The sequence below is a fragment of the Anas platyrhynchos genome, chromosome 22 (genome assembly GCF_047663525.1).
Source record: "Anas platyrhynchos isolate ZD024472 breed Pekin duck chromosome 22, IASCAAS_PekinDuck_T2T, whole genome shotgun sequence".
Lineage (NCBI taxonomy): Eukaryota > Metazoa > Chordata > Aves > Anseriformes > Anatidae > Anas > Anas platyrhynchos.
This window is the reverse complement of record NC_092608.1, coordinates 7212262-7230693: the sequence shown is the minus strand read 5'-3', so window position 1 is coordinate 7230693 and position 18432 is coordinate 7212262. Positions and strand designations below refer to the sequence as shown.

Sequence of the window (18432 nt, the reverse complement as noted above, 5' to 3'; positions counted from 1 at the left end):
AGCAGTGCTGACCTGGCAGCTATTGTGGGGCTAAAAACACTTTTATGGGGCAATTTTCAGGCTGTGATACACGGTGCAAAGCGCCAGAAGGGTCACGCGTCCCGGTTCAGGGCCCTGGTTTTGGAAAAAAAGGTGATTTCTTGTCCCTCCAACCTGATTTTCCCCGTGGATGGGGCTTGGCTGAGTTTCCCAACTTCCCCAGCCCCAGCACGGAGGAGAAATATTGAATTTCAGCAGCGCGTGACCCCCACAATGCTGTGAGTTGGAGGGGGACAGGTGCATCAACAAAGGCCTCTCCTACGCCCCAAAGAGGATTTTAATTAAAACAAAGATGGGCCAAACGGCAGCGGGTTTTGCTGTCCCTGGTGCAGGTGACGTCCCGGCTGCCATCCCGTGCAATGGATGGGCGAAGCGCCGAGGTTGCACCTAAAAACCAGAAGCATTAAAGCAGTTTTGTTGATTTTTCCCAGCCGGGAAAAGAAAACCTTTCATTCTTGTCTGTGCGAGGAGCCCTGGGAGGAGCGTGTGGCGGCGGCACCGGGAAATAAAACCCCTCTGAGCCCTGTGCTGGCACACCACCAGCTCAGCTCTGGTGTCGCACTGAATATTTCATGGCGTGGGGTTCTCCAGGGTGGCAGCATTTCTTTGTTATGTTGGGGAAAAAAAGCACCGTTTGGGAGAAAGCAGAGGCTGGGGGCGTTCTCGGGGTGCGTTCCCCTGCCGCTGATTCATGCTTTGTCGCTGGAAGGCTCAGCAGTGCGCACCCAGCTGACAGCCCAGAGGTGGGATCAGGCCAGGCTTTGGTTAATCCCCTCCCCGCGGCCAGGCTTTATAATCCCCTCGTGCCGCCCGTCACAGCACCCAAGGGTGCCCGGTGCCGCCGGCATGGCCCAGCAGCGCCGTGTCCACCTCTGCACCCAGCGCCCCACCAGCACCGTCTGCGTGCTGGGCACCGAGCTCTCCCTCGACGTCCTGGGGTAAGTGTCCAAAAACCTGCTTTTAGCTTATTTTTCCCCCTCCTCCTGGAGGAATTAAAGGCTGGATTAGGTGAGGAGAGGGTAAAAATAGCGGTGGGTGGGCTGCACCGGGTGGGCTCCCCAGGGGCTCTCAGCCTCTGAAGGAAGGGGATCGCGCCCACCGGTGCTCGCTGTAGGGTGGGATCGCACCCACCAGTGCCCGTGGCGGCTGCACAGTGCTCGGGATGCACAAGAGGAGTTTGCAAACACCAAGGAGAAAGAGCTTTTGGGTGCAAAACCCCCCAGGGTGATGCATCCAGCTGCATTTCTCTTCCTCGCTTGAGCATCCCATGGCAGGGGCTCCTTCGCCCAAATATTGGGGTGAAGTGGAACGATTCCCCTGTTCAGGGGAGTCCAGAGAGTTAAACTCTGGAGGCACTGCTCACCGGGGCGTTACCTCCAGCCATCCGTGTCTTTTACCAGCTTTGCTGGCCCCAGCCCAGTTTCAAGTTCTTTCCAGCAGCAAGTTTTGCTTTTTTTTTGTTTTCCAACTTTTCGGTTCTGCTTTTTCTATTGCTTCGTGCATCTCCGCGCTGCCCAAAACGCGGCTGCTGACCCATGGGCACCAGCAGCAGCAGGAAGGGGGGGTTCTCCCCCCTCCTCACAGCACTTCAGCAGGTCCCTGCGGATGGATCCTGCCCCGGCCATGTCCTCTGCACTGGCACGAGCGATGCAGGCTGCAGCCTGCCTGGCTGCCGGCACTTCCCCCTGGCCCCGTCTTGGTTCTTGCAACTGTCATGACTCTGCTTCGCTCCGACGGGGACGTATTTGCTGCTGCGGGGCAAAATTCAAATGTTTGGGAGACCCCATGCAAAAATATTAATAAGAAAAATGCTCCGGGTTTTTGTTGCAGTTGAATATAAAAGAATATTGCAGCACTGGTGGCATTGGGCAGGATTTGTTGCAATTGCATACGGCGGGATTTGCCACAACTGAACGCTGCAGGATTTGTTGCTGTTGCACATTGCAGGTTTTGATGCATTTGTCAGAGTTGAATATTGCAGGACTCGTTGCAGTTTGCAGCACTTGTTGCAATTGAATATGTCAGGATTTGTCACAGCTGGGCACCGCCAGCTTTGATTCTGTTGTAGGACTTGCTGCATTTTGCAGGATTCGTTGCAACCAAACACTGCAGGATTTGCTGCACGTTGCCAGATTCTTTGCATTCTGCAGGGTTTGTTGCAGTCGCACCTTGCAGGACTCGTTACACCTGCACACCTACCCCTGCAGCATGCAGAAATGCCCAAAGCACCCCCGTGGCTCTCACCGCTGCGCTCCCCCGCAGGTCGGCGCCCAAAGATGCCGTTGCCTTCCACGTGCAGGGGACGCCGGGCGTGAAGGTCTACGTGGTGCACGAGACGCAGAGCGTGAAGCTGCCCTCCAGCGTCGGCCGCTGGCCCCTGGCCCCCAGCACCGAGGTGCTGGTGACCATGGAGGCGCTCAGCAAAGATGTTGGTGATGAAAAGGTTGGTGCCGGCCATCCGGGAGGATCTGGGCCCCTCTCCGGATGGCACTGAGCTCGCCGGCTGTGTTGCAGGTCAGGATTTCCTATTTTGGGGAGGCCAGCGGGGTGCCGGTGGGCAGAGCCATGCTGTACCTCACCTGCGTGGGTAAGTTGGGCTGCTTTGTCCCTAAAACGTGGTGTCACTGCGGCGCCCGCCCCGATGAGCATCCCTGTCCCCGCAGACATCTCACTGGACGCCGACACCAGCCGCAGCGGGTCGGTGGGCAGGACGCTGGTGGACAAGGTAACATGGGGACTGCAGCCCCCGACCCCATTGCTATCCCTGATGGTGTCCTCAGCCCCGCTTTGCTGTCCCCAGGCCACATGGACGTGGGGTCCCGACGGGCACGGCGCCATCCTGCTGGTGAACTGTGACCGCGACGACCCCAAGAGCGGGGTGATGGATAACAGCGACACCGCCGTGCGCTCCTACGAGGGTACCGCCGCACGCCCGCCTCCCTTTTTCTGCTTCTCCTTGCTTTCCGTGACTTTCCTCCCCAATTTATCCTCGCTGTCACCCTAGACCTGAAGGACATGTCGCAGATGGTGCTGCGCACACGTGGTCCCCGCACCATCTTCACCGGCCACCGCCTTGTCCTCCACGTGGATTTCGGGGAGGCTGACAAAGTCGGCGTTTTCTACGGCGGCAGTGAGTGCCGGCACCAGGGCGGGGGGCCACGGAGACCCCCCTGTTAATGGGGTGGGGGTAAAATGAGAGCAGACACCTCTCATTCGCATGCTTTTGGTGAGGGTGCCGGATGGTTTTGTGCTCGCCACAAGGCTCCAAGTGCATGCCCGATGCCGTGGCCATGGGGCGAGCTGCCCCCGTCGCAAGGCAAAGCGAAGAAGTGGAGGTGAAATCCTACAGGTTGAGGGTGGGCGCTCAAGGATGTTGCTTGTGTCTGCAGACAGCGTCTCGCTGGAGGAGTACAAGCATGTGCTGGGGGGTCAGAAGCTCGCCTACGCCGTGAAGCCCAGCCGGCACCAGGAGGAGAGCATCTTCTTCGTGGAGGGGCTCTCCTTCCCCGACGCCAGCTTTTCGGGGCTGGTGTCCTTCCACGTCACGCTGCTGGAGAGCCCCGAGAAGGTAACGCCATAAATCGGGATGGGTTTTACACACACAGAGGGGAGCGATGGCCCATCCTTGTGTCCCCCCGTCCTTGCAGGGCTTGCTGGAGATGCCGATCTTCACGGACACGGTGGTTTTCCGCGTGGCTCCTTGGATCATGACGCCCAACACCCTGGCGCCGCTGGAGGTCTTCGTGTGCAGGTGGGTGGCAGCAGGAGGTGGCCGCATCCTGCCCGGCTCCACCGCATCCTCAGCTCCGTGCTGCTTCACTTCCCAGCGTGGAGGACAACGAGGACTTCGTGGCGGCCGTCAGTGCCCTGGCCGAGGAAGCCAAGTGCCCCGTGACCATCTGCCCACTGCTGGAGAACCGCAACGACCGCTGGATCCAGGTGGGTGCGCGAGGGGGCTGAGACCCCCCTGGGGTGCAGCCCTGCAGCTCCACGGGGCTCCCCCCTCTTCTCCGCTGCCTCCGCAGGATGAGGTTGAATTTGGCTATGTGCAAGCCCCCCATAAGACGTTCCCTGTGGTCTTCGACTCACCCCGTGACCGAGGGCTGAAGGATTTCCCCGTCAAGAGCATCCTGGTACGCACGAGACATTTTCTGCATCCACCTACATTCTTGGCATTAGTGAGGCATTGCACTGCACTGAGGCAGTCTGCAAGATGATGCTGATGATAAATCACCATGGTTTAGTGGTGGGACTCAGTAGGTCAGGCTGATGGTTGGATGTGATGATCTGGAAGGTCTTTTCCAACCTTGAATGAATCCGTGCCTCTGTAATGGATACATCTCTTTTTTTTTTTTTTGCATTTATGGAAAGAGGATCAGCTGAGTCAGCAGGCACATTTGGCAAAGAGGTGTTGTGCTTTGGGGTTTTGGCATCCCTGAGAAGGGCTTTTAAAGCCATCCTTGCTTTTCGCCCCCCCCAAGGGCCCTGATTTCGGGTACGTGGCTCGGGACGTGCAGAAGGACGCCTCCAGCCTCGACTCCTTCGGCAACCTGGAGGTCAGCCCGCCGGTGACGGTGGGGGGCAAGGAATACCCGCTGGGCCGCATCCTGATCGGCAGCAGCTTCCCCAGGTGAGGGGCTTGGGTTTTTTTTGGGGTACGCCGCCGAGAGGTGCCCCTCACCCTGGGGCTGTCACCCCCCAGGTTTGGTGGCCGGCGGATGGCCAGGGCCGTGCGGGATTTCCTCTTCGCGCAGCGGGTGCAAGCACCCGTGGAGCTCTACTCCGACTGGCTCCACGTCGGGCACGTCGATGAATTCCTCAGCTTCGTCCCTGCCCCTGATCGGAAGGTGGGCAGCCCTTGCTTGGGGTGCATTTTGTAGGGTGCGGCCCCAAATCTGCACTGCTGCCCCCAAATCACCCCTCTCCATCCCCAGGGTTTTCGGCTGCTCCTGGCCAGCCCCAGCGCCTGCTACCAACTCTTCAAGGAGAAGCAGGAGCAAGGTTTTGGGGAGGCAGCGATGTTTCAGGGTAGGGAAGCTGGGGGACCCCTGCCAGCCCCCCCCCTGCCATGTGTCCCCCAGCATGGGGTGACGGACTGCTCCCCCTCTGTGCTGCAGGGCTGCAGGCGGTGCCCAAGCCAACCATCAACGAGATCCTGGCTAACGAAGCGCTCCGGAAATTCAACAGCTACGTGCAGGTGAGGAAGGGGAGCGGGGAGATGCCCTGCACCCCCCTGCCTGCCCCACTGCCCCTCTTTTCCCCATCCACCTCCCTGTCCCTCTGTCCATCTCCCCACCTCCCCATCCTTCTGTCCGTCCATCTGTTCCTCTCCCAATTTCTTGTGTCTCCAACCCCATCCCAACCCTGTCCCCCCACTCCCCCACCCCTCCATCTCTCCCCATCACCCCTCGCCCTCACTCCCTGCCCCCCGAGCCCCCCAGGCCCCCTCCCGACCCCCTCGCCACCCTCCTTCCCCGGCAGAACTGCATCAGCTGGAACCGGGACATCCTGAAGCGGGAGCTGGGGCTGGCCGAGCAGGACATCATCGACATCCCCCAGCTCTTCCAAGGCAACGAGCAAGCCCACGCCAACGCGTTTTTCCCTGACATGGTAACACAAAGCTGCAGGGATGCTTTGGGGATGGGGGTAGGGAGGGCTCGCTGTGGATTTAGGGTTGCACACTGGCATCCATCCATCCGCAGGTGAACATGCTGGTGCTGGGCAGGCACCTGGGCATCCCCAAGCCTTTTGGGCCACTGGTGGCCGGGCAGTGCTGCCTGGAGGAGCATGTGCGGGCGCTGCTCGAGCCCCTGGGGCTCTCCTGCACCTTCATCAACGACTACTACTCCTACCACGTCCTCTCCGGAGAGGTCCACTGCGGCACCAACGTCCGCCGCAAGCCCTTCGCCTTCAAGTGGTGGCGCATGGTGCTCTGAGCCACCCCGGCTTTCCTCCTTTTTTTCCCCCAAATCCTTCTCCCCATTCCTGCAAGTGCCTTCAGCAGCGGTGGCCCCCCCCCACAGCTCCCTGTTGGAAATAAAACCAGGGCTGCGGCTTGCTCCCAGCTTCCTGCCTCTTCCTGGGTGCTCAGGCTTGAAGTTTTGCTGTAAATGGGGTGATTTTTTTTTTTGTATTTATTTTTTTTTGGACTCTGTGGTGCTCTTGGCACGATGCTGTGGGCTGACAGCAGGTGGTGGGACATTGGCATTGCTCTCCCGGCACAGGAATCGAAGACCTATCTAAAGGGTGCAGGGAAGAGAGTTTGGAGGGATTATGCAGTCCTGCTGCAGTGATGCGTTGTGGAAAAGGGATGTGGATGTGTGCAAAAAAAGTCCCCATACATGCATGCACAAAAATGCACTTGCAGGCTCATAAAATATACACGAATGCACCAAAAATATGAATGCCTAACACACGCGCATGTACACAAAATGCATGCACACAAGCACCCATGTAAGCACACGTATACATGCATGGGAAAAAAATGCACAGATGCACAAAAATGAGCGCATGGACAAGAGTACAGACAAAAATACCTGTGTGGACAAATGGACACAAAGAAACGCATGCACAAAAATAAATGCACACATGCACAAAAATAAATGCATGCATGCACGAACCCACACACATGCACACATTTGCACACACTGCTTTTTGCTTGCAAAATCCCAGGGAGATAGTGGAGAGCTATTTTGGGGCTGAGCACCGTGTCAGCAGCAGGATGGTGCCCTCTAACGGCTGCGGATTTGCTTTTGGCGATACTGGGGCAGGGCCCGTGTTGCATTGAGCATCCCCGTCCCTTCTGGTTAAAAAAACAAAGAAAAAAGGGGGCAGGCAGAAAGGAGGGGAGATGCCAGGGCAGGGTGCTGCGCCCAGCCAAATATTTGGGACTGGGGTGTGCATCGGGGCCGAGGAGCGGAGCCAAGGGGTGTACACAATGACGTTGTTTATTTAAACATTTACTCCAAGAAATATAAAAACAAACATGAAGAAGACAATTACAGCACTAAACCAGGAACCTGTCGTCTCACCTAAAAGGAACGCTGCTCAGAGAGCCTCGTGGTTTATTATTATTTTATTCTTCCAGCCTCCTCCTTCGCTCGCCCGCTGCCAGGACACAGCGGCACATGGGGGAGAACATCACCAGGAGCATCGATCCGAGCCTCAAATATTTTGTGTAAAAGCAGGACAAGCCCAAATTGCTTTTGGGGGGTGAAAGTGGGTTTTTGCTGTTTTTTCCACCCCTATCATGCAGCATCTGCAGCATCCCCTCGTGCCCATTTGGGGTAGGCAGCTGATGGTGATGAGCTTGAAATATTCATCGCAAGTAGAAAAAAAATTGGGGGATAAGGCTAGAAAAGCCCCGCTGTGGGGTGCTGCATGCTCCCACCTCCTCACCACCCATTTTTGGAAGGGCTGGGTGCTTGCAGCAAATGCTAGTATTGCTCAAGAAAACAGAATATCCAACTTCTCCACCCTGCTGCTCTCCTTGTCCTGGAAGCTTTGACTCTAACACACTGAAACAAACCCCAAAATAAACCCCAAAGCAAACATAAAGAACCCCCTTTTAATTCTTTTTTTTTTTTTTTTTTTTTTTTTTTTTCCATAAAGTACTGCAAAATTCCCCGCAGGGCCACGTGGCGCACCACCAGCAAACTGCCAGGGAGAGTGGAAAGGAATTAAAAAAAAAAAATCAAAATAAACCCTAAAAACTAAAAAATAAAATAAAATAATAAAAAAAAAAACACCCTTGGGTTTTGTGGAGGCAGAGCCGGGCTCTGCGTATAAAGGCACCTCGTTTCTCCAGCACAGTGCACAGCGTTGCCTGAGGAGGGGCTTTTGGCAGATACCAGGCAGTGGAAATAATAATAATAATAAAAATAATAATAATTAACAAAAAAAAAAAAAAAGGAAAAAAGCTTGCACGACGCTTCAGGGCCCGCTCTTCATACCTGAGATCGCCCTGGGATGGGCAGCGGGGGGGCTTGGGGGGGCGCAAAAGCGGGGGGCAGGCGGCTTGGGGGCATCCAACCCCCAAATGATGCAGGGCTGGGGAGAGGACCCGCTTCGTCCCCCAAGAGTGAGGGACAACAGGCTTGTCCCTAAATCCTCCTGGGAAAAAGGGATGCTGGGGATCAGAACCTCAGAATTACAGCACCCAAGGTGGAGGCTGCTTGGGAGAAATGCCAAAAAAATGCAATATTGTGGGGCAAAAAGGCATTTTGCAGTGTTTTGCTTGATTTTCGCTCCGAGCTCGCAACTGGGTGCTTGTGGGGAAATTTGTGGCTAGGAAAAGGAAAAAATAATAGTAAAAAAAAATGGACACCTGTTCAGGCGAACCCGGCACCTTCCTTTCTGTGCGAAACAGCAGAAAAAAAGAGAAAAACAAAACAAAACGAAACAAAAACAAACAAACTACAAAACCAAACCAATAAAACAACGAAAAAGCCTGGATGTGCCAAAAGGTCCTGCTAGGGTCGGGATGGGAACTCAAACAGCCACGGGGGAAGGTCTTGGCCGTGGTGGTGAGGGAAAAACCCCAACGCTTTGGAAATCGTAGGAGAACAGGTAGTTAAAACCGCGGATCGCTTGGAAAACCGGGGCGGGCGGCTCGGCTGCCCCCCGGCCCCTCAGAGGGTGCGGGGGTTGTACTCGGGCAGCTTGCGCAGCTTCTCCTTCTCGGCGTCGCTCTCGTCACGGGCGATCACCAGCGAGTGGGCATAGCCCATGGCCACCTGGGGGCAGAAGGGGAAATTGAGGCAAAACCATCTCCTGCTGACTCGGGACCCCTTTTCGTTATCCGGGGCCATGCTTGAAGAGCGTCTCATGGGTGGGGGCACTCAGTGGGGGGCAGCACCCAGTGGGGGGCACCCCAAAGGTGACAGCATCTCAAGGGTGACAGCCTCCCATGGGTTGGAAGCACCCAAGGGTGCAGGTATTTGGGTCCCTGCTCACCTGCTCCGTGTAGATCCCATCCAAGGTCTTCACCTCTTGGGCAGCCGTCGACGATTTGGGCTTGTGGTCCCCATAGCCCTGCAAAACGCAAGCAGGCCCCCTAAATAATTGGCTGTGGGGGGGACGCACAACACCCAGAGCCCCTGCACCAAATGATTTGGGGGGAGGGGATGGGTAAATCTGGGTGCTGGTCATTCCTTACCAGCTCTCCAAAGGTGGGAGATGGCCCCCAGCTGATGGTGCTCTCATCTGCCGCCACGATGATGCTGCTCTTCCTACAAGTGAAGTGCAAGGCAGTGACCCCCAGCCCCAGCAACGCCCCCACCTCCCAGGAAAAACACCAGGAAAAAGATTTGGGGTGGTCCATCACTCACCCACAGGCCAGGCTGCGGATCTTCCAGCCGCACAGATCCTGCACGGCTTTGGGGTACATGGTGGACTCGCGGGAGGTGTTGGTGGCACCCCAGAAAAACAAGCCGCCTGCAAGCCCCCAAAACACACGGTCAGATCCGTGCCTCCCGCCTTGAGCATCCCCACAGCGATGTAAATAATGGCGGATTTGCTTGGATAGACCAAAATTAGGGGCTCGGGGCGCGCCACCCACCCGTTTCGCTGACGGCAAAGGAGCAGGTGTAGCCGGCGTAGATCTGCGCTGCCCCACGGCCTGGGAAGTCGAAGAGCTTGACCAGCCGTGGCACCATCTCGTCCTTCTGCTCCGCGTGGCCCAGCCGTCCGTAGCCACCAAAACCCCAGGAGAAAACACGCTTCTGCGAGTCCAGGACGAGCTGGGGACGGAGGGACACCCATGGTGAGCCGGGCAGCTCGGTGCAGCAGCCGCAGTGACTGCACTGCAACCCCTGCTGCAAGCATCATCCTTAAACACACGCTGCAGTTCTCTATCCCTAAATACGCCCTGCAAGAGTGTGACCCTACTCACACTGCAACTGCTTGTTCCTGAGTGCACCCTGTAAATTCTCCCTCCTTGAATGCATGCTGCAAATCTGTCCTCGAATGCATGCCCCAAGTGTTTCCTCCTAACCCACCCTGTGAAGCTGTCCTTAAATAAGACACAGATCTCTGCCCATAAATGCATGCTGCAAGTACTTATCCTTAAATGCACCCTGCAAATCTTTATCCTTAAATGCCTGCTGTGACTATTTATCCTTAAATGTGCGCTGCACTTCCTCCTAAATGCACTCTGCAAATCTGTATCCATAAATGAACACTGCGGATACTTACCCTTAAGTGCATGCTGCAAACCGTTACTCTTAAGTGCACGGTGAAAGAACTTTTCCTTAAATGCAGGCTGCAAAAATTTACCCGTAAATGCACCCTGCAAATCTCCGTCTGTAAATGCTCGCCGCAAACTTTCTATCCCTAAAAGCACACCGCAAACTTGTTATCCCTAAACGCATGCTGTAAGGGTGGGCAACTGCAGGGTTTGCTGAGGGGATGTGATGGATTTTTTTTGCCGCGATCACAAATTTGCAGAAAAAGGACGCGGTGATGAAAAGCCAAGCCCTCGGTGCAAAAACCCAAAAGGAAAAACCCTATTTCTGCCTCCTCACCGTGTGGTTGGCCCCGCACGCCACGTCCCGCACCACCACGTTGGGGACGGGCAGGATCTGCCCATCTTTGGTCTTCTCAATGAAGATGGCCACGCGGCGCGGCACCAGCTCGCAGTCGTACTCGATGCGCTGCGCGCGGGCGATGAACTTCCCATCCGAGTTGTGCCCTGTGCGGGAGCACCGCGTTACAAAGCCAATCCCCCCTCCGCTTGCAAACTCCACATTTTTAGGTTTGCACCCCATTTTGGGATCTATTTCTGCTGGCGTTACAGGGGAGCAGCACGGCGCAGGTCATGCTTTGCTGCATTTCAGCATTTCATGGATGGGAAAACAGAGGCAGGGAGCCCCCCCACCCCCTCGCACGGTAGCTCGAACCTTTAAAAACAGTCCCCAAAACGTTACCGTACCCAGCTGCCCGTACTCAGGGCACCCAAAGGAGTAGAGGTTTCCTTTGCAGTCCATGATCATGCTGAACTCGGCCCCGCAGGCCATTTTGGTGATGGGCTGCCCGTTGTACATGATCTGCAGAAGAAGAAAGGGGATAGAAAGTCAAGAAAAAGGCAAAAATATCAATTTCCTGTGGGAGGAAACATCTCTGGGAGCTCACCCCTACCCCAGCTTCTTTTCTTTGGCCACCAGTTTTCACCTCCAGAAGATCAAGACCTAAAGTCCCAGGTTTTCACCTCAAAAGGGGAACCAGACAACCGCCAGGGTAGAGGTTTGGGCTGGTGGTAACGGAGAAACCCCCAAATCCTTCAACATTTGTATCAAAGTTTTGAAAAATATTTTTTTTCCATGTTGTGCTTTGTGCACCCAATTTCAAAGCCAGCTGCACCTTCAAGAGGAATGTCCTTGCACCCTACAGGGGTTTGGGCTATGCTAAGGGCTTTTTCAATGAAAAAACAAAAATATGGTGTTTTTCATCCCTCAAAAAAAGGGGAAGGCACGGAGAGGAGTGGATTTACCTGTGTAGGGCTTGGAACAGCATCCGTTTGGTTGCCGAGCCCCAGCTGCCCCATTTTATTCTCCCCAAAGGCGAACACGGAGCCATTCTCTGCAAGCCACGAAGAGGGAAAAACATAAAATTAGGGGAAAACGCGGCCGTTTTAGGGTATTTTGCAGGAAGCAGGAACTTCTCCCTTACCTGTGAGAGCCAGCGTGTGGTTCCGGCCACACGCTGCCAGCACAATGGCCTCGTTGCCCAGCACCTCGATGAGCTTGGGGGCTTCCACGCGCTTGGTGTCCCCGTGGCCCAGCTGCCCCTTCTCGTTGCGACCTAACAAGAACGAGGGGTTTGGGGGCTGCACACCGGGAGGACGAAGCCCCCCCCGGCGTGACCCCGCCAGGTTTTGCATCATTTTTTTTCGGGGGGCAAAAATTTTGCATCATTTTTTTTGGGGGGCTTGGCTCACCCCAGCTCCAGAGCTTGCCCTCGGCGGTGATGAGGAGGCTGTGAGCCGCGCACGGTCCCGAAACCACGCTCCGCACCTGAATCCCTGAGAGACACCCATACCTGTGTGGCCCCCACAGATTCTGGCCCAGGTTCCGATATGCAACTGGGGGGGAAAAAAGGCGAGAGGTGAGGACGCACGGCACTAAATATTGCTTTGGGGCTGCTCTGCGCCAGCTTTGGTGCCGCACACACGGACCGCAGCCGTGCGCTCCGCTCACCTTGCTGCTTAGGCACTTCTTTGCGGCCGATCAGGTCCCAGTTGGTGGCTCCGAAGATCAGGAGTTGCCCTCGGCACTTGGAGCCCTCGAGTTTCTGCAATTGGAAGGGAGGATTCATCAGCCTTCCCGCGGCCACCTCGATCTCATGGGGATTTTTTGCATGCGGGGTCGGATAAGGGTACAGAACACCCCAGCTTGCACGTGCTCTCCCCTTCAGTCCTCATTTTGCATCCAAGCTTGCAATCCAAACTGCATTTCTGAGCTAAGTGGTACGGGGACGAGGGAGATTTTTTGCAATTGGACATTAAAGCCCCAGTGCTGCAGCCCCAGAAGGGAACAGAAGCAAAACGCTCCCCTTTTTTGGCTCCCCCTCTTTGCACGCTGGCAAATGGGTCTGAAACGTGGGGTTTGGCTCTTTGCAGGAAGGAGCGGGGATTTGCACAACGCCCAGCGCTGGTTAATTAGTAATTACGGTTTTTCCCCACCTAAAAGGATGCTGTGACGCTAGGCAAAGCTGCGAAGAGGAGAGCACGTGCAGCGTGAGCTGTCTGCACGGGGCGGGGGGCAAAGGGTTAATCTGGGTTCAGTGCAAAAAAAAGTGGATTATTTAAAAAAAAAAACAAAAAAACTGCTGCCAGCTTGCCTCCCCTGCACGGGGCGGGAAGGAAAATCTCCACAGGGCTGCAAAAGGAACAAGAAAACCAGCGTGGCTGAAAACCTCTCGTCTAAAGCCACCCGGGGCCGGGCTCGCACCAATTTCTGCGATTTCTGCTTTTTGCAGCAAGCGAAGTTAGAGGGAGCTACAAACAGCAGGAAAGGCTCAGGGCGTGGGGACGGACGGGTGGATGCGGGGTGGAAAAGCACCGCCGGCTTTGCAGCCGTGGGGACGGGGGGGTCCTATGAAAGCCCCCCCCTCAAAATAATGGGGGGCTGCCCGGGGCGCATGCGCGGAGCCGGGGTGGCCACGCGGGAGCCTCAAAGCGCGTGCTCGGCTGCGCGTGCCCGCCCGGGGAACCCCCAAAATGAGGCGGAAAAGGGGAAAAAAGGGAGCGGAGCAGCGTGCCTGGAATGCAAAGCGGGGGGCAGGCTGGAAGGGGGTGCAGAAATATGGGGGGGGGGGCACCGCACGTGCGCGCACCCCCGCGTTGCACATGGGATTTCTCAGCGCTGCGCTGGGTTAAAAATTCCCCAAATGGGTCAACTCTGACAAAACAACCCAAAAGCTATTTTTGGACTTCCCTTTGGCATGAATTAGGACAAAGGAGGGGGGGGGGGGGGGGGCTCCTGGTGCTGGAAAAAAAAAAAGGGGAACCTGCACCCCCCAGCGCTGGCACACATTAGGGGTGCGATCTGAGGGGGGGAGCTGGGGGGCAATTTAGGGGATGCAAATAGGATGCAGCTTTTGGGGGGGCAATGAGGTGATTTTGATAAGGGGGGGCAAGCTGCAAGCAGAAGTCGAGGGGTACAATAAAGGGGGGGGTGACTTTAGGGGTGCAAAACACATTTAAGGGGTGCAATCTCGGGCAGTGATTTGGGGACGCAGGTAAAGGGGTGATTTAGGGGTGCAATAAAGGGGATGGGATTGGGGGGGTGCGTTTAAGGGGTACAATTTGGGGGTATTTCCTAGCGGGGGGGAGGTGGGGGCATGCAATGAGGGGCGCTGCAGGGGAGTGCAATGAAATGTTGTGTTATTGGGGTGCAATGGGGGGGGTGAAGGTCTTGGGGGGGGCATTAAAAGGAAGGGGAGCCCAGTAGGGGGTCAGTAAGGAGTGCTATGAGGGGGTGCAGAGGGGGGGGGGTGTCCAAAAAGGGTGCGGATTAGGGGGTGCAACAGGGAGGTGCAAAGATGGGGTGTACTGGGGGGGTGGTGGGAGTTCAAAGGGGGGGCGCAACGGGTGCATGAGGGGGGTGCAATGTGGGGGTGCAAAACGGGTGCATAAGGGGATGCAGGGAGCAAAGGGGGGGTGAATGGGGGTGCAAAGGGGGGGGTCCTTTAGGGGGCACAACGAGAGGGTGCATTAGCTGCAGCGGGGGGTGCGGAGGGGAGGTGAGTTGGGGGGGGCACAAAGGGGGGTTAGAAAAGGGGGGGGGCATTGAGGGTGCAAAGAGGGGGTGAAAAGGGGGGTACAAAGAGGGGGTGCAATGGGGGGGTGTTAAGGGGGTGCAAAGAGGGGGTACAAAGAGGGGGTGCAAAAGGGGGTGTTAAGGGGGATACAAAGGGGGGGTGCATTGAGGGTCCAAAGGGGGGGTGCAAAGGGGGGGTGCAAAGGGGGACTGTTAAGGGGAAGATGAAGAGGGGTGCAAAGGGGGGTGTTAAGGGGGGTGTGCATTGAGGGTGCAAAGCAGGGGTGCTGGGGGGGGGTTTTGGGGACACGGGGTGGGGGGGGTGCCGAAGGGGTTGCCCCGCTCACGATGCGCTCCTTGCTGTGCTCGGGCTCGCAGATGACCACGGCCTGGCCCCTGGCCGCCCCAGCGGGCCCCGTGCCCCCTCCGTTGCCTCCGGAGCCGGCCCCCCCGGGCCTGCCGGGCCTCCTCCCGACGGGGCTCCCGTCCCTCGGCCGCCGTTCCGGGGCGCCTCCTCCTCGCTGCTTCCTCCGCTGCTGCCGCCTCTCCTCCTCCTCCTCCTCCTCCTCCCCACCACCTCCACCTCCTCCTCCACTACCTCCTCCTCCTCCTCCTCCTCGCTCGGGCCTCGGCCGTCGCCTCCCTCCCGCCGCCGACGACAAGGCCGCGGCCGCCCCGGGTCTCCTCCTGCCGGGGCCCGGCTCCCAGGGCGGCCCCGCCGCCTTCCTGCGGGGCATGGCGCCTGCCGAGGGAGCGCCGCCGTCACCCGCCGAGCACCGCCGGCCCGGCCCCCCCCCCCGCAACCCCCCCCCATCATCATCATCATCACCACAGCCCGGCCCAGCCCCCCCCCCCCCCCTCCTCTTATCACCCCCCCCCCCCAGCTCCCGGAGCTCGGTTACAAAGAGGGGGGAGAGGGGGGCCCGGAGCCGTCGGGGGAAGCCCCCCCCCAACCCCCCCACAAGGAAAATAAGGGGGTGGGGGGGGATATAAGGGGGTGGGGGGGGTAAATAAGGGGGTGGGGGGGTCAAGGGGGGTGGGAAGGGGGTGGAAAGGGGGGATTTGGAAAGGGGGTGCAAAAAGGGGGGGGGAAAGGGGTGAGAAGGAGGGGGTGCAAAGTGGGGGGGGTGCAAAGTGGGGGGGGTGTAAAGGGGGGGGGGAAATGGGGGGGTGCCAAGGGGCGATTTGCAAAAAAGGGGGGTTGCAAATGGGGTGCAAAGGGGGGATTTGGAAAGGGGGGTGGTAAAAGGGGGGGTTGGTAAAAGGGGGGGGATTTGGGAAAAGGGGGGTTGCAAATGGGGGATTTGTAAAAGGGGGGGTTGGAAAAAGAGGGGGTGCAAAGGGGGGGGAAAGGAGCGACTTGCAAATGGGGGGGTGCCAGGGGGAGATTTGCAAAGGGGGTGGTAAAAGGGGGGGGTGCGGAGAGATTTGAGAATGGGGGGGTGCAGAGGGGCGGCTTGCAAAAGGGGGGGTTGGAAATGGGGTGCAAAGGGGCGATTTGCAAAGGGGGTGCAGCTGGGGGGGGTGAAAAACGGGGCGAATTGAAGCAAGGGTTTGTAAAGGGGGGGTTGCAAACGGGGGGGGTACAAAGGAGAGATTTGCAAAGGGGGGGGTTGCAAAGGAGCGATTAGCGACGATGGGGTTGAAAAAGGGGGACGGGGGGGGGGGGGTTACAAAGCAGGGGTTGCAAAGGAGCGATTAGAAAGGATCGTTTGTAAGGGGGGGGGGGATCGCACCCCCCCGGGCACAGGACCGAAGCTGCGGGTGGAAAGAAAGAAAATAATAAAAGCCGCCCCCCGCCGAAAAAAAAAAATAAAAAAAAAAATGAAAAGGGCTCCGAGACAAAAAGCCCCCCCCAGCCCCCCCACCTGCTCTCGGGGGGGCCCCGCTTGTGCCGCCGCCGCCTGCAGCCCTTATCGGCTACTTGGCTGCTACTTTTTTTTTTTTTTGGGGGGGGGGGGGGTTATTTTTTTTATTTTTTTAATTTTTTGCTTGCGGCCAAGTCTTCGGGGGGGGGGTGAATTTTATAAGGGGGTGCAAAAAAATTCAAGCAGCTCGGGCCGCCTCCCCCCCCCCCCCCATCCCACTCCCCCCCCCCCCCGGTGGCTCCGTCTCTTCCCCTCCGTCTGCCCCTGCTTTTTTTTTTTTTTTTTTATTGATTTTGAACAATGGGATCTCTGTCTGGCTCCCATTAACCCACGTGGATCCGCCTTCCTTCCTTCTCTTTTTTTTTTTTTTTTTTTAAATTTTACCCCCCCCCCCCTTCCCTCCTCCTCCTCCTCCTCCCGCGGCCCCCCAACTTCGTGCACCCCCCCCCCAAACCCCCCCAAACCCCGCGCTCTCGCCCCCCCCGGCACGGTTGCAAACCTGGTTTTAGGGCGAAGGGTGCAGCATAAAGAAAGCACCAACTCGGGGCCTTTGCAATATTTTTGGTGCTGTTTCCTGTTGCAGAAAAAAGGAGGTTGTGTTTTTTTTTTTTTTCTTTTTTTTTTTTCTTCTCCCTTTCCTCCCCTAGCGCCCACCCACCAGATGCACTTAAAATGTAAATATGAGCCGCCAGAACAAATGCTACGATACAAAACAGAAACACATGTACGGGCAGGAAAAAAAAAAAAAAAAAAAAAAAAAAGAAAAAAAAAAGAGCTTTGGAGAGGAAGAGGCTGCGAGGTCCGGCTGTGCACGCACAGCTCCATCTTTAGGACAGGAAGACTCCGGGAGGGCATCGCGCTTTCCCATTTTATTTTATTTTATTTTATTTTATTTTATTTTATTTTATTTTATTTTATTTTATTTTATTTTATTTTATTTTATTTTATTTTATTTTATTACTTTACTTTATTTTATTTTATTTTATTATTTTATTTTATTTTATTTATGTTATTTTATTTTTTTTAAATTTATTTTATTTATATTTTATTTATATTCTATTTTTTCCTAAGGAAAGGTGCACAGCACTTACTACAAAACGACCCCCCCCTCTTATTGCAAAGCATTTCATTGCATTTTTGCCAAGGAAAGATGCACACACTCACTGGGTTGTAAAGAAATTCTTTTGCAGGTGCAGAGATGCGCTCACTCCGCTTACTGCAAAGAGTTTTCTTGCCATGGAAAAAGACAGACTCGTTCCTTTTATGGCAAAGACTTTTTGCAGAGGAAAGGTGCATTTATTCCCCTTGCTGCAAAGCAAATAATTTTGCAGAGGGAAGACGCACTCACTCCCCTCCTTGCAATGAGATTTATTATTATTATTATTTTTTTTTTTTTTTCCAGGAGGGAAAATGCACTTTTTCTCTTTATTGCATTTTTTTTTCCCTCTTTTCCCAACAGAAAGATTCATTTTTATTTTTTTTTTTTCAAAAAAAAGGAATTCCTTTTCCTTTTCTTTTCCTCTTGCAGGAGGGAAGATGCAGGCAGCTGCCCCAGCCCTTCTCAGCAGCTGCATTTTTGCCTCTCGGGCCCAGAGCCGTGCGGGCTGCGATGCACGTGCAATTTTGGGACTTGGTCCCAGGGGCCGGCGGTGGGCAACGGCTCCTGCTTCCTGCCATCTGCAGCACTTGCAAAAATGCCCCAGAAGGCCAAAGCGGCAGCAAAAACTCAGCGTTGCTCAAGAGAAGTCATTTTTTTGGGGGTGTAAAAGGGGAAAATAAAGTTGCTTACTGAATCAGCGGCGCCTGCCGGTCCCAGACGGGATCTGGGAGATCAAAGGCGAAACAGAAGCAGGAAAACGCCGTCAAATCATCATTAAAAAGCGGCTGCAACGCCGGGCTTTGGAAAAGGCGTTTGCTGAGGAGGAGTAACTTTGTGGTGATGCTGCCCTGGCTGCCGGGATGGGTTTCGGCGTGCACCCCGGGCGCCAGGGCCAAGTTCCTCTCCTATTTACCTGCTCGCATCTGGACAGCCCGTAGCTTTTTTTCCCAAAAATCTCATGCATGGGGAGGCTGGCAGTGTCGTGGCCCATTTTGGGGCAGCTTTGTTCTAATTCCAAATCAAATTAGGAATCAAATGAAAATTAAGAACATCATTTGCAGGAGCATGGGGGACCCGGTTTATCCGAGGGCTTTCCAGGATGCAATCCCAACCTGATGTGATTAGAGGGCTGCTGGCTGCTTGTCCCTAAAAACTTACTTTTTCCCTC

At 55.8% G+C, this 18432-nt stretch overlaps 2 protein-coding genes across 3 annotated transcripts; one reads left to right on the top strand and one right to left on the bottom strand.

The window, feature by feature from the left end:
• The first annotated feature begins 571 nt into the window (after nt 1-571).
• LOC101794412 (protein-arginine deiminase type-3) lies at nt 572-7649 on the top strand. Of its 2 annotated transcripts, none has more exons than XM_072026722.1 (16): nt 572-977; nt 2339-2482; nt 2554-2626; nt 2703-2764; nt 2840-2957; nt 3044-3169; nt 3429-3607; nt 3687-3790; nt 3867-3978; nt 4065-4172; nt 4521-4669; nt 4742-4886; nt 4974-5067; nt 5157-5236; nt 5521-5649; nt 5742-7649. In XM_072026722.1, exons 1-16 carry the CDS (start codon nt 612-614, stop codon nt 5973-5975), a joined length of 2223 nt encoding a protein of 740 aa, XP_071882823.1. In that variant the 5' UTR covers nt 572-611; the 3' UTR covers nt 5976-7649. The 2 variants fall into 2 exon arrangements, with proteins under 2 accessions (XP_071882823.1, XP_027298874.3); XM_027443073.3 differs by having other exon boundaries at nt 742-977; nt 2302-2482.
• RCC2 (regulator of chromosome condensation 2) lies at nt 6969-16891 on the bottom strand. Its single transcript, XM_072026723.1, is given in 15 exon segments — nt 6969-8774; nt 8995-9072; nt 9197-9269; nt 9369-9474; nt 9599-9779; nt 10563-10729; nt 10970-11084; nt 11528-11616; nt 11707-11838; nt 11975-12118; nt 12234-12327; nt 14645-14802; nt 14805-14869; nt 14907-15039; nt 16665-16891. Coding segments are annotated over 14 exon segments (1635 nt in total). The 5' UTR covers nt 15035-15039; nt 16665-16891; the 3' UTR covers nt 6969-8669.
• Between the last annotated feature and the right edge of the window lie 1541 nt (nt 16892-18432).

Coding starts and splice junctions, on each gene's coding strand:
- LOC101794412 (XM_072026722.1), top strand. CDS start 612: ATGGCGTGGGGTTCTCCAGGGTGGCAGCATTTCTTTGTTATGTTGGGG. Junction 3,170..3,428: donor CGGCGTTTTCTACGGCGGCA/GTGAGTGCCGGC, acceptor TTGTGTCTGCAG/ACAGCGTCTCGCTGGAGGAG. Junction 3,979..4,064: donor GCAACGACCGCTGGATCCAG/GTGGGTGCGCGA, acceptor CTGCCTCCGCAG/GATGAGGTTGAATTTGGCTA.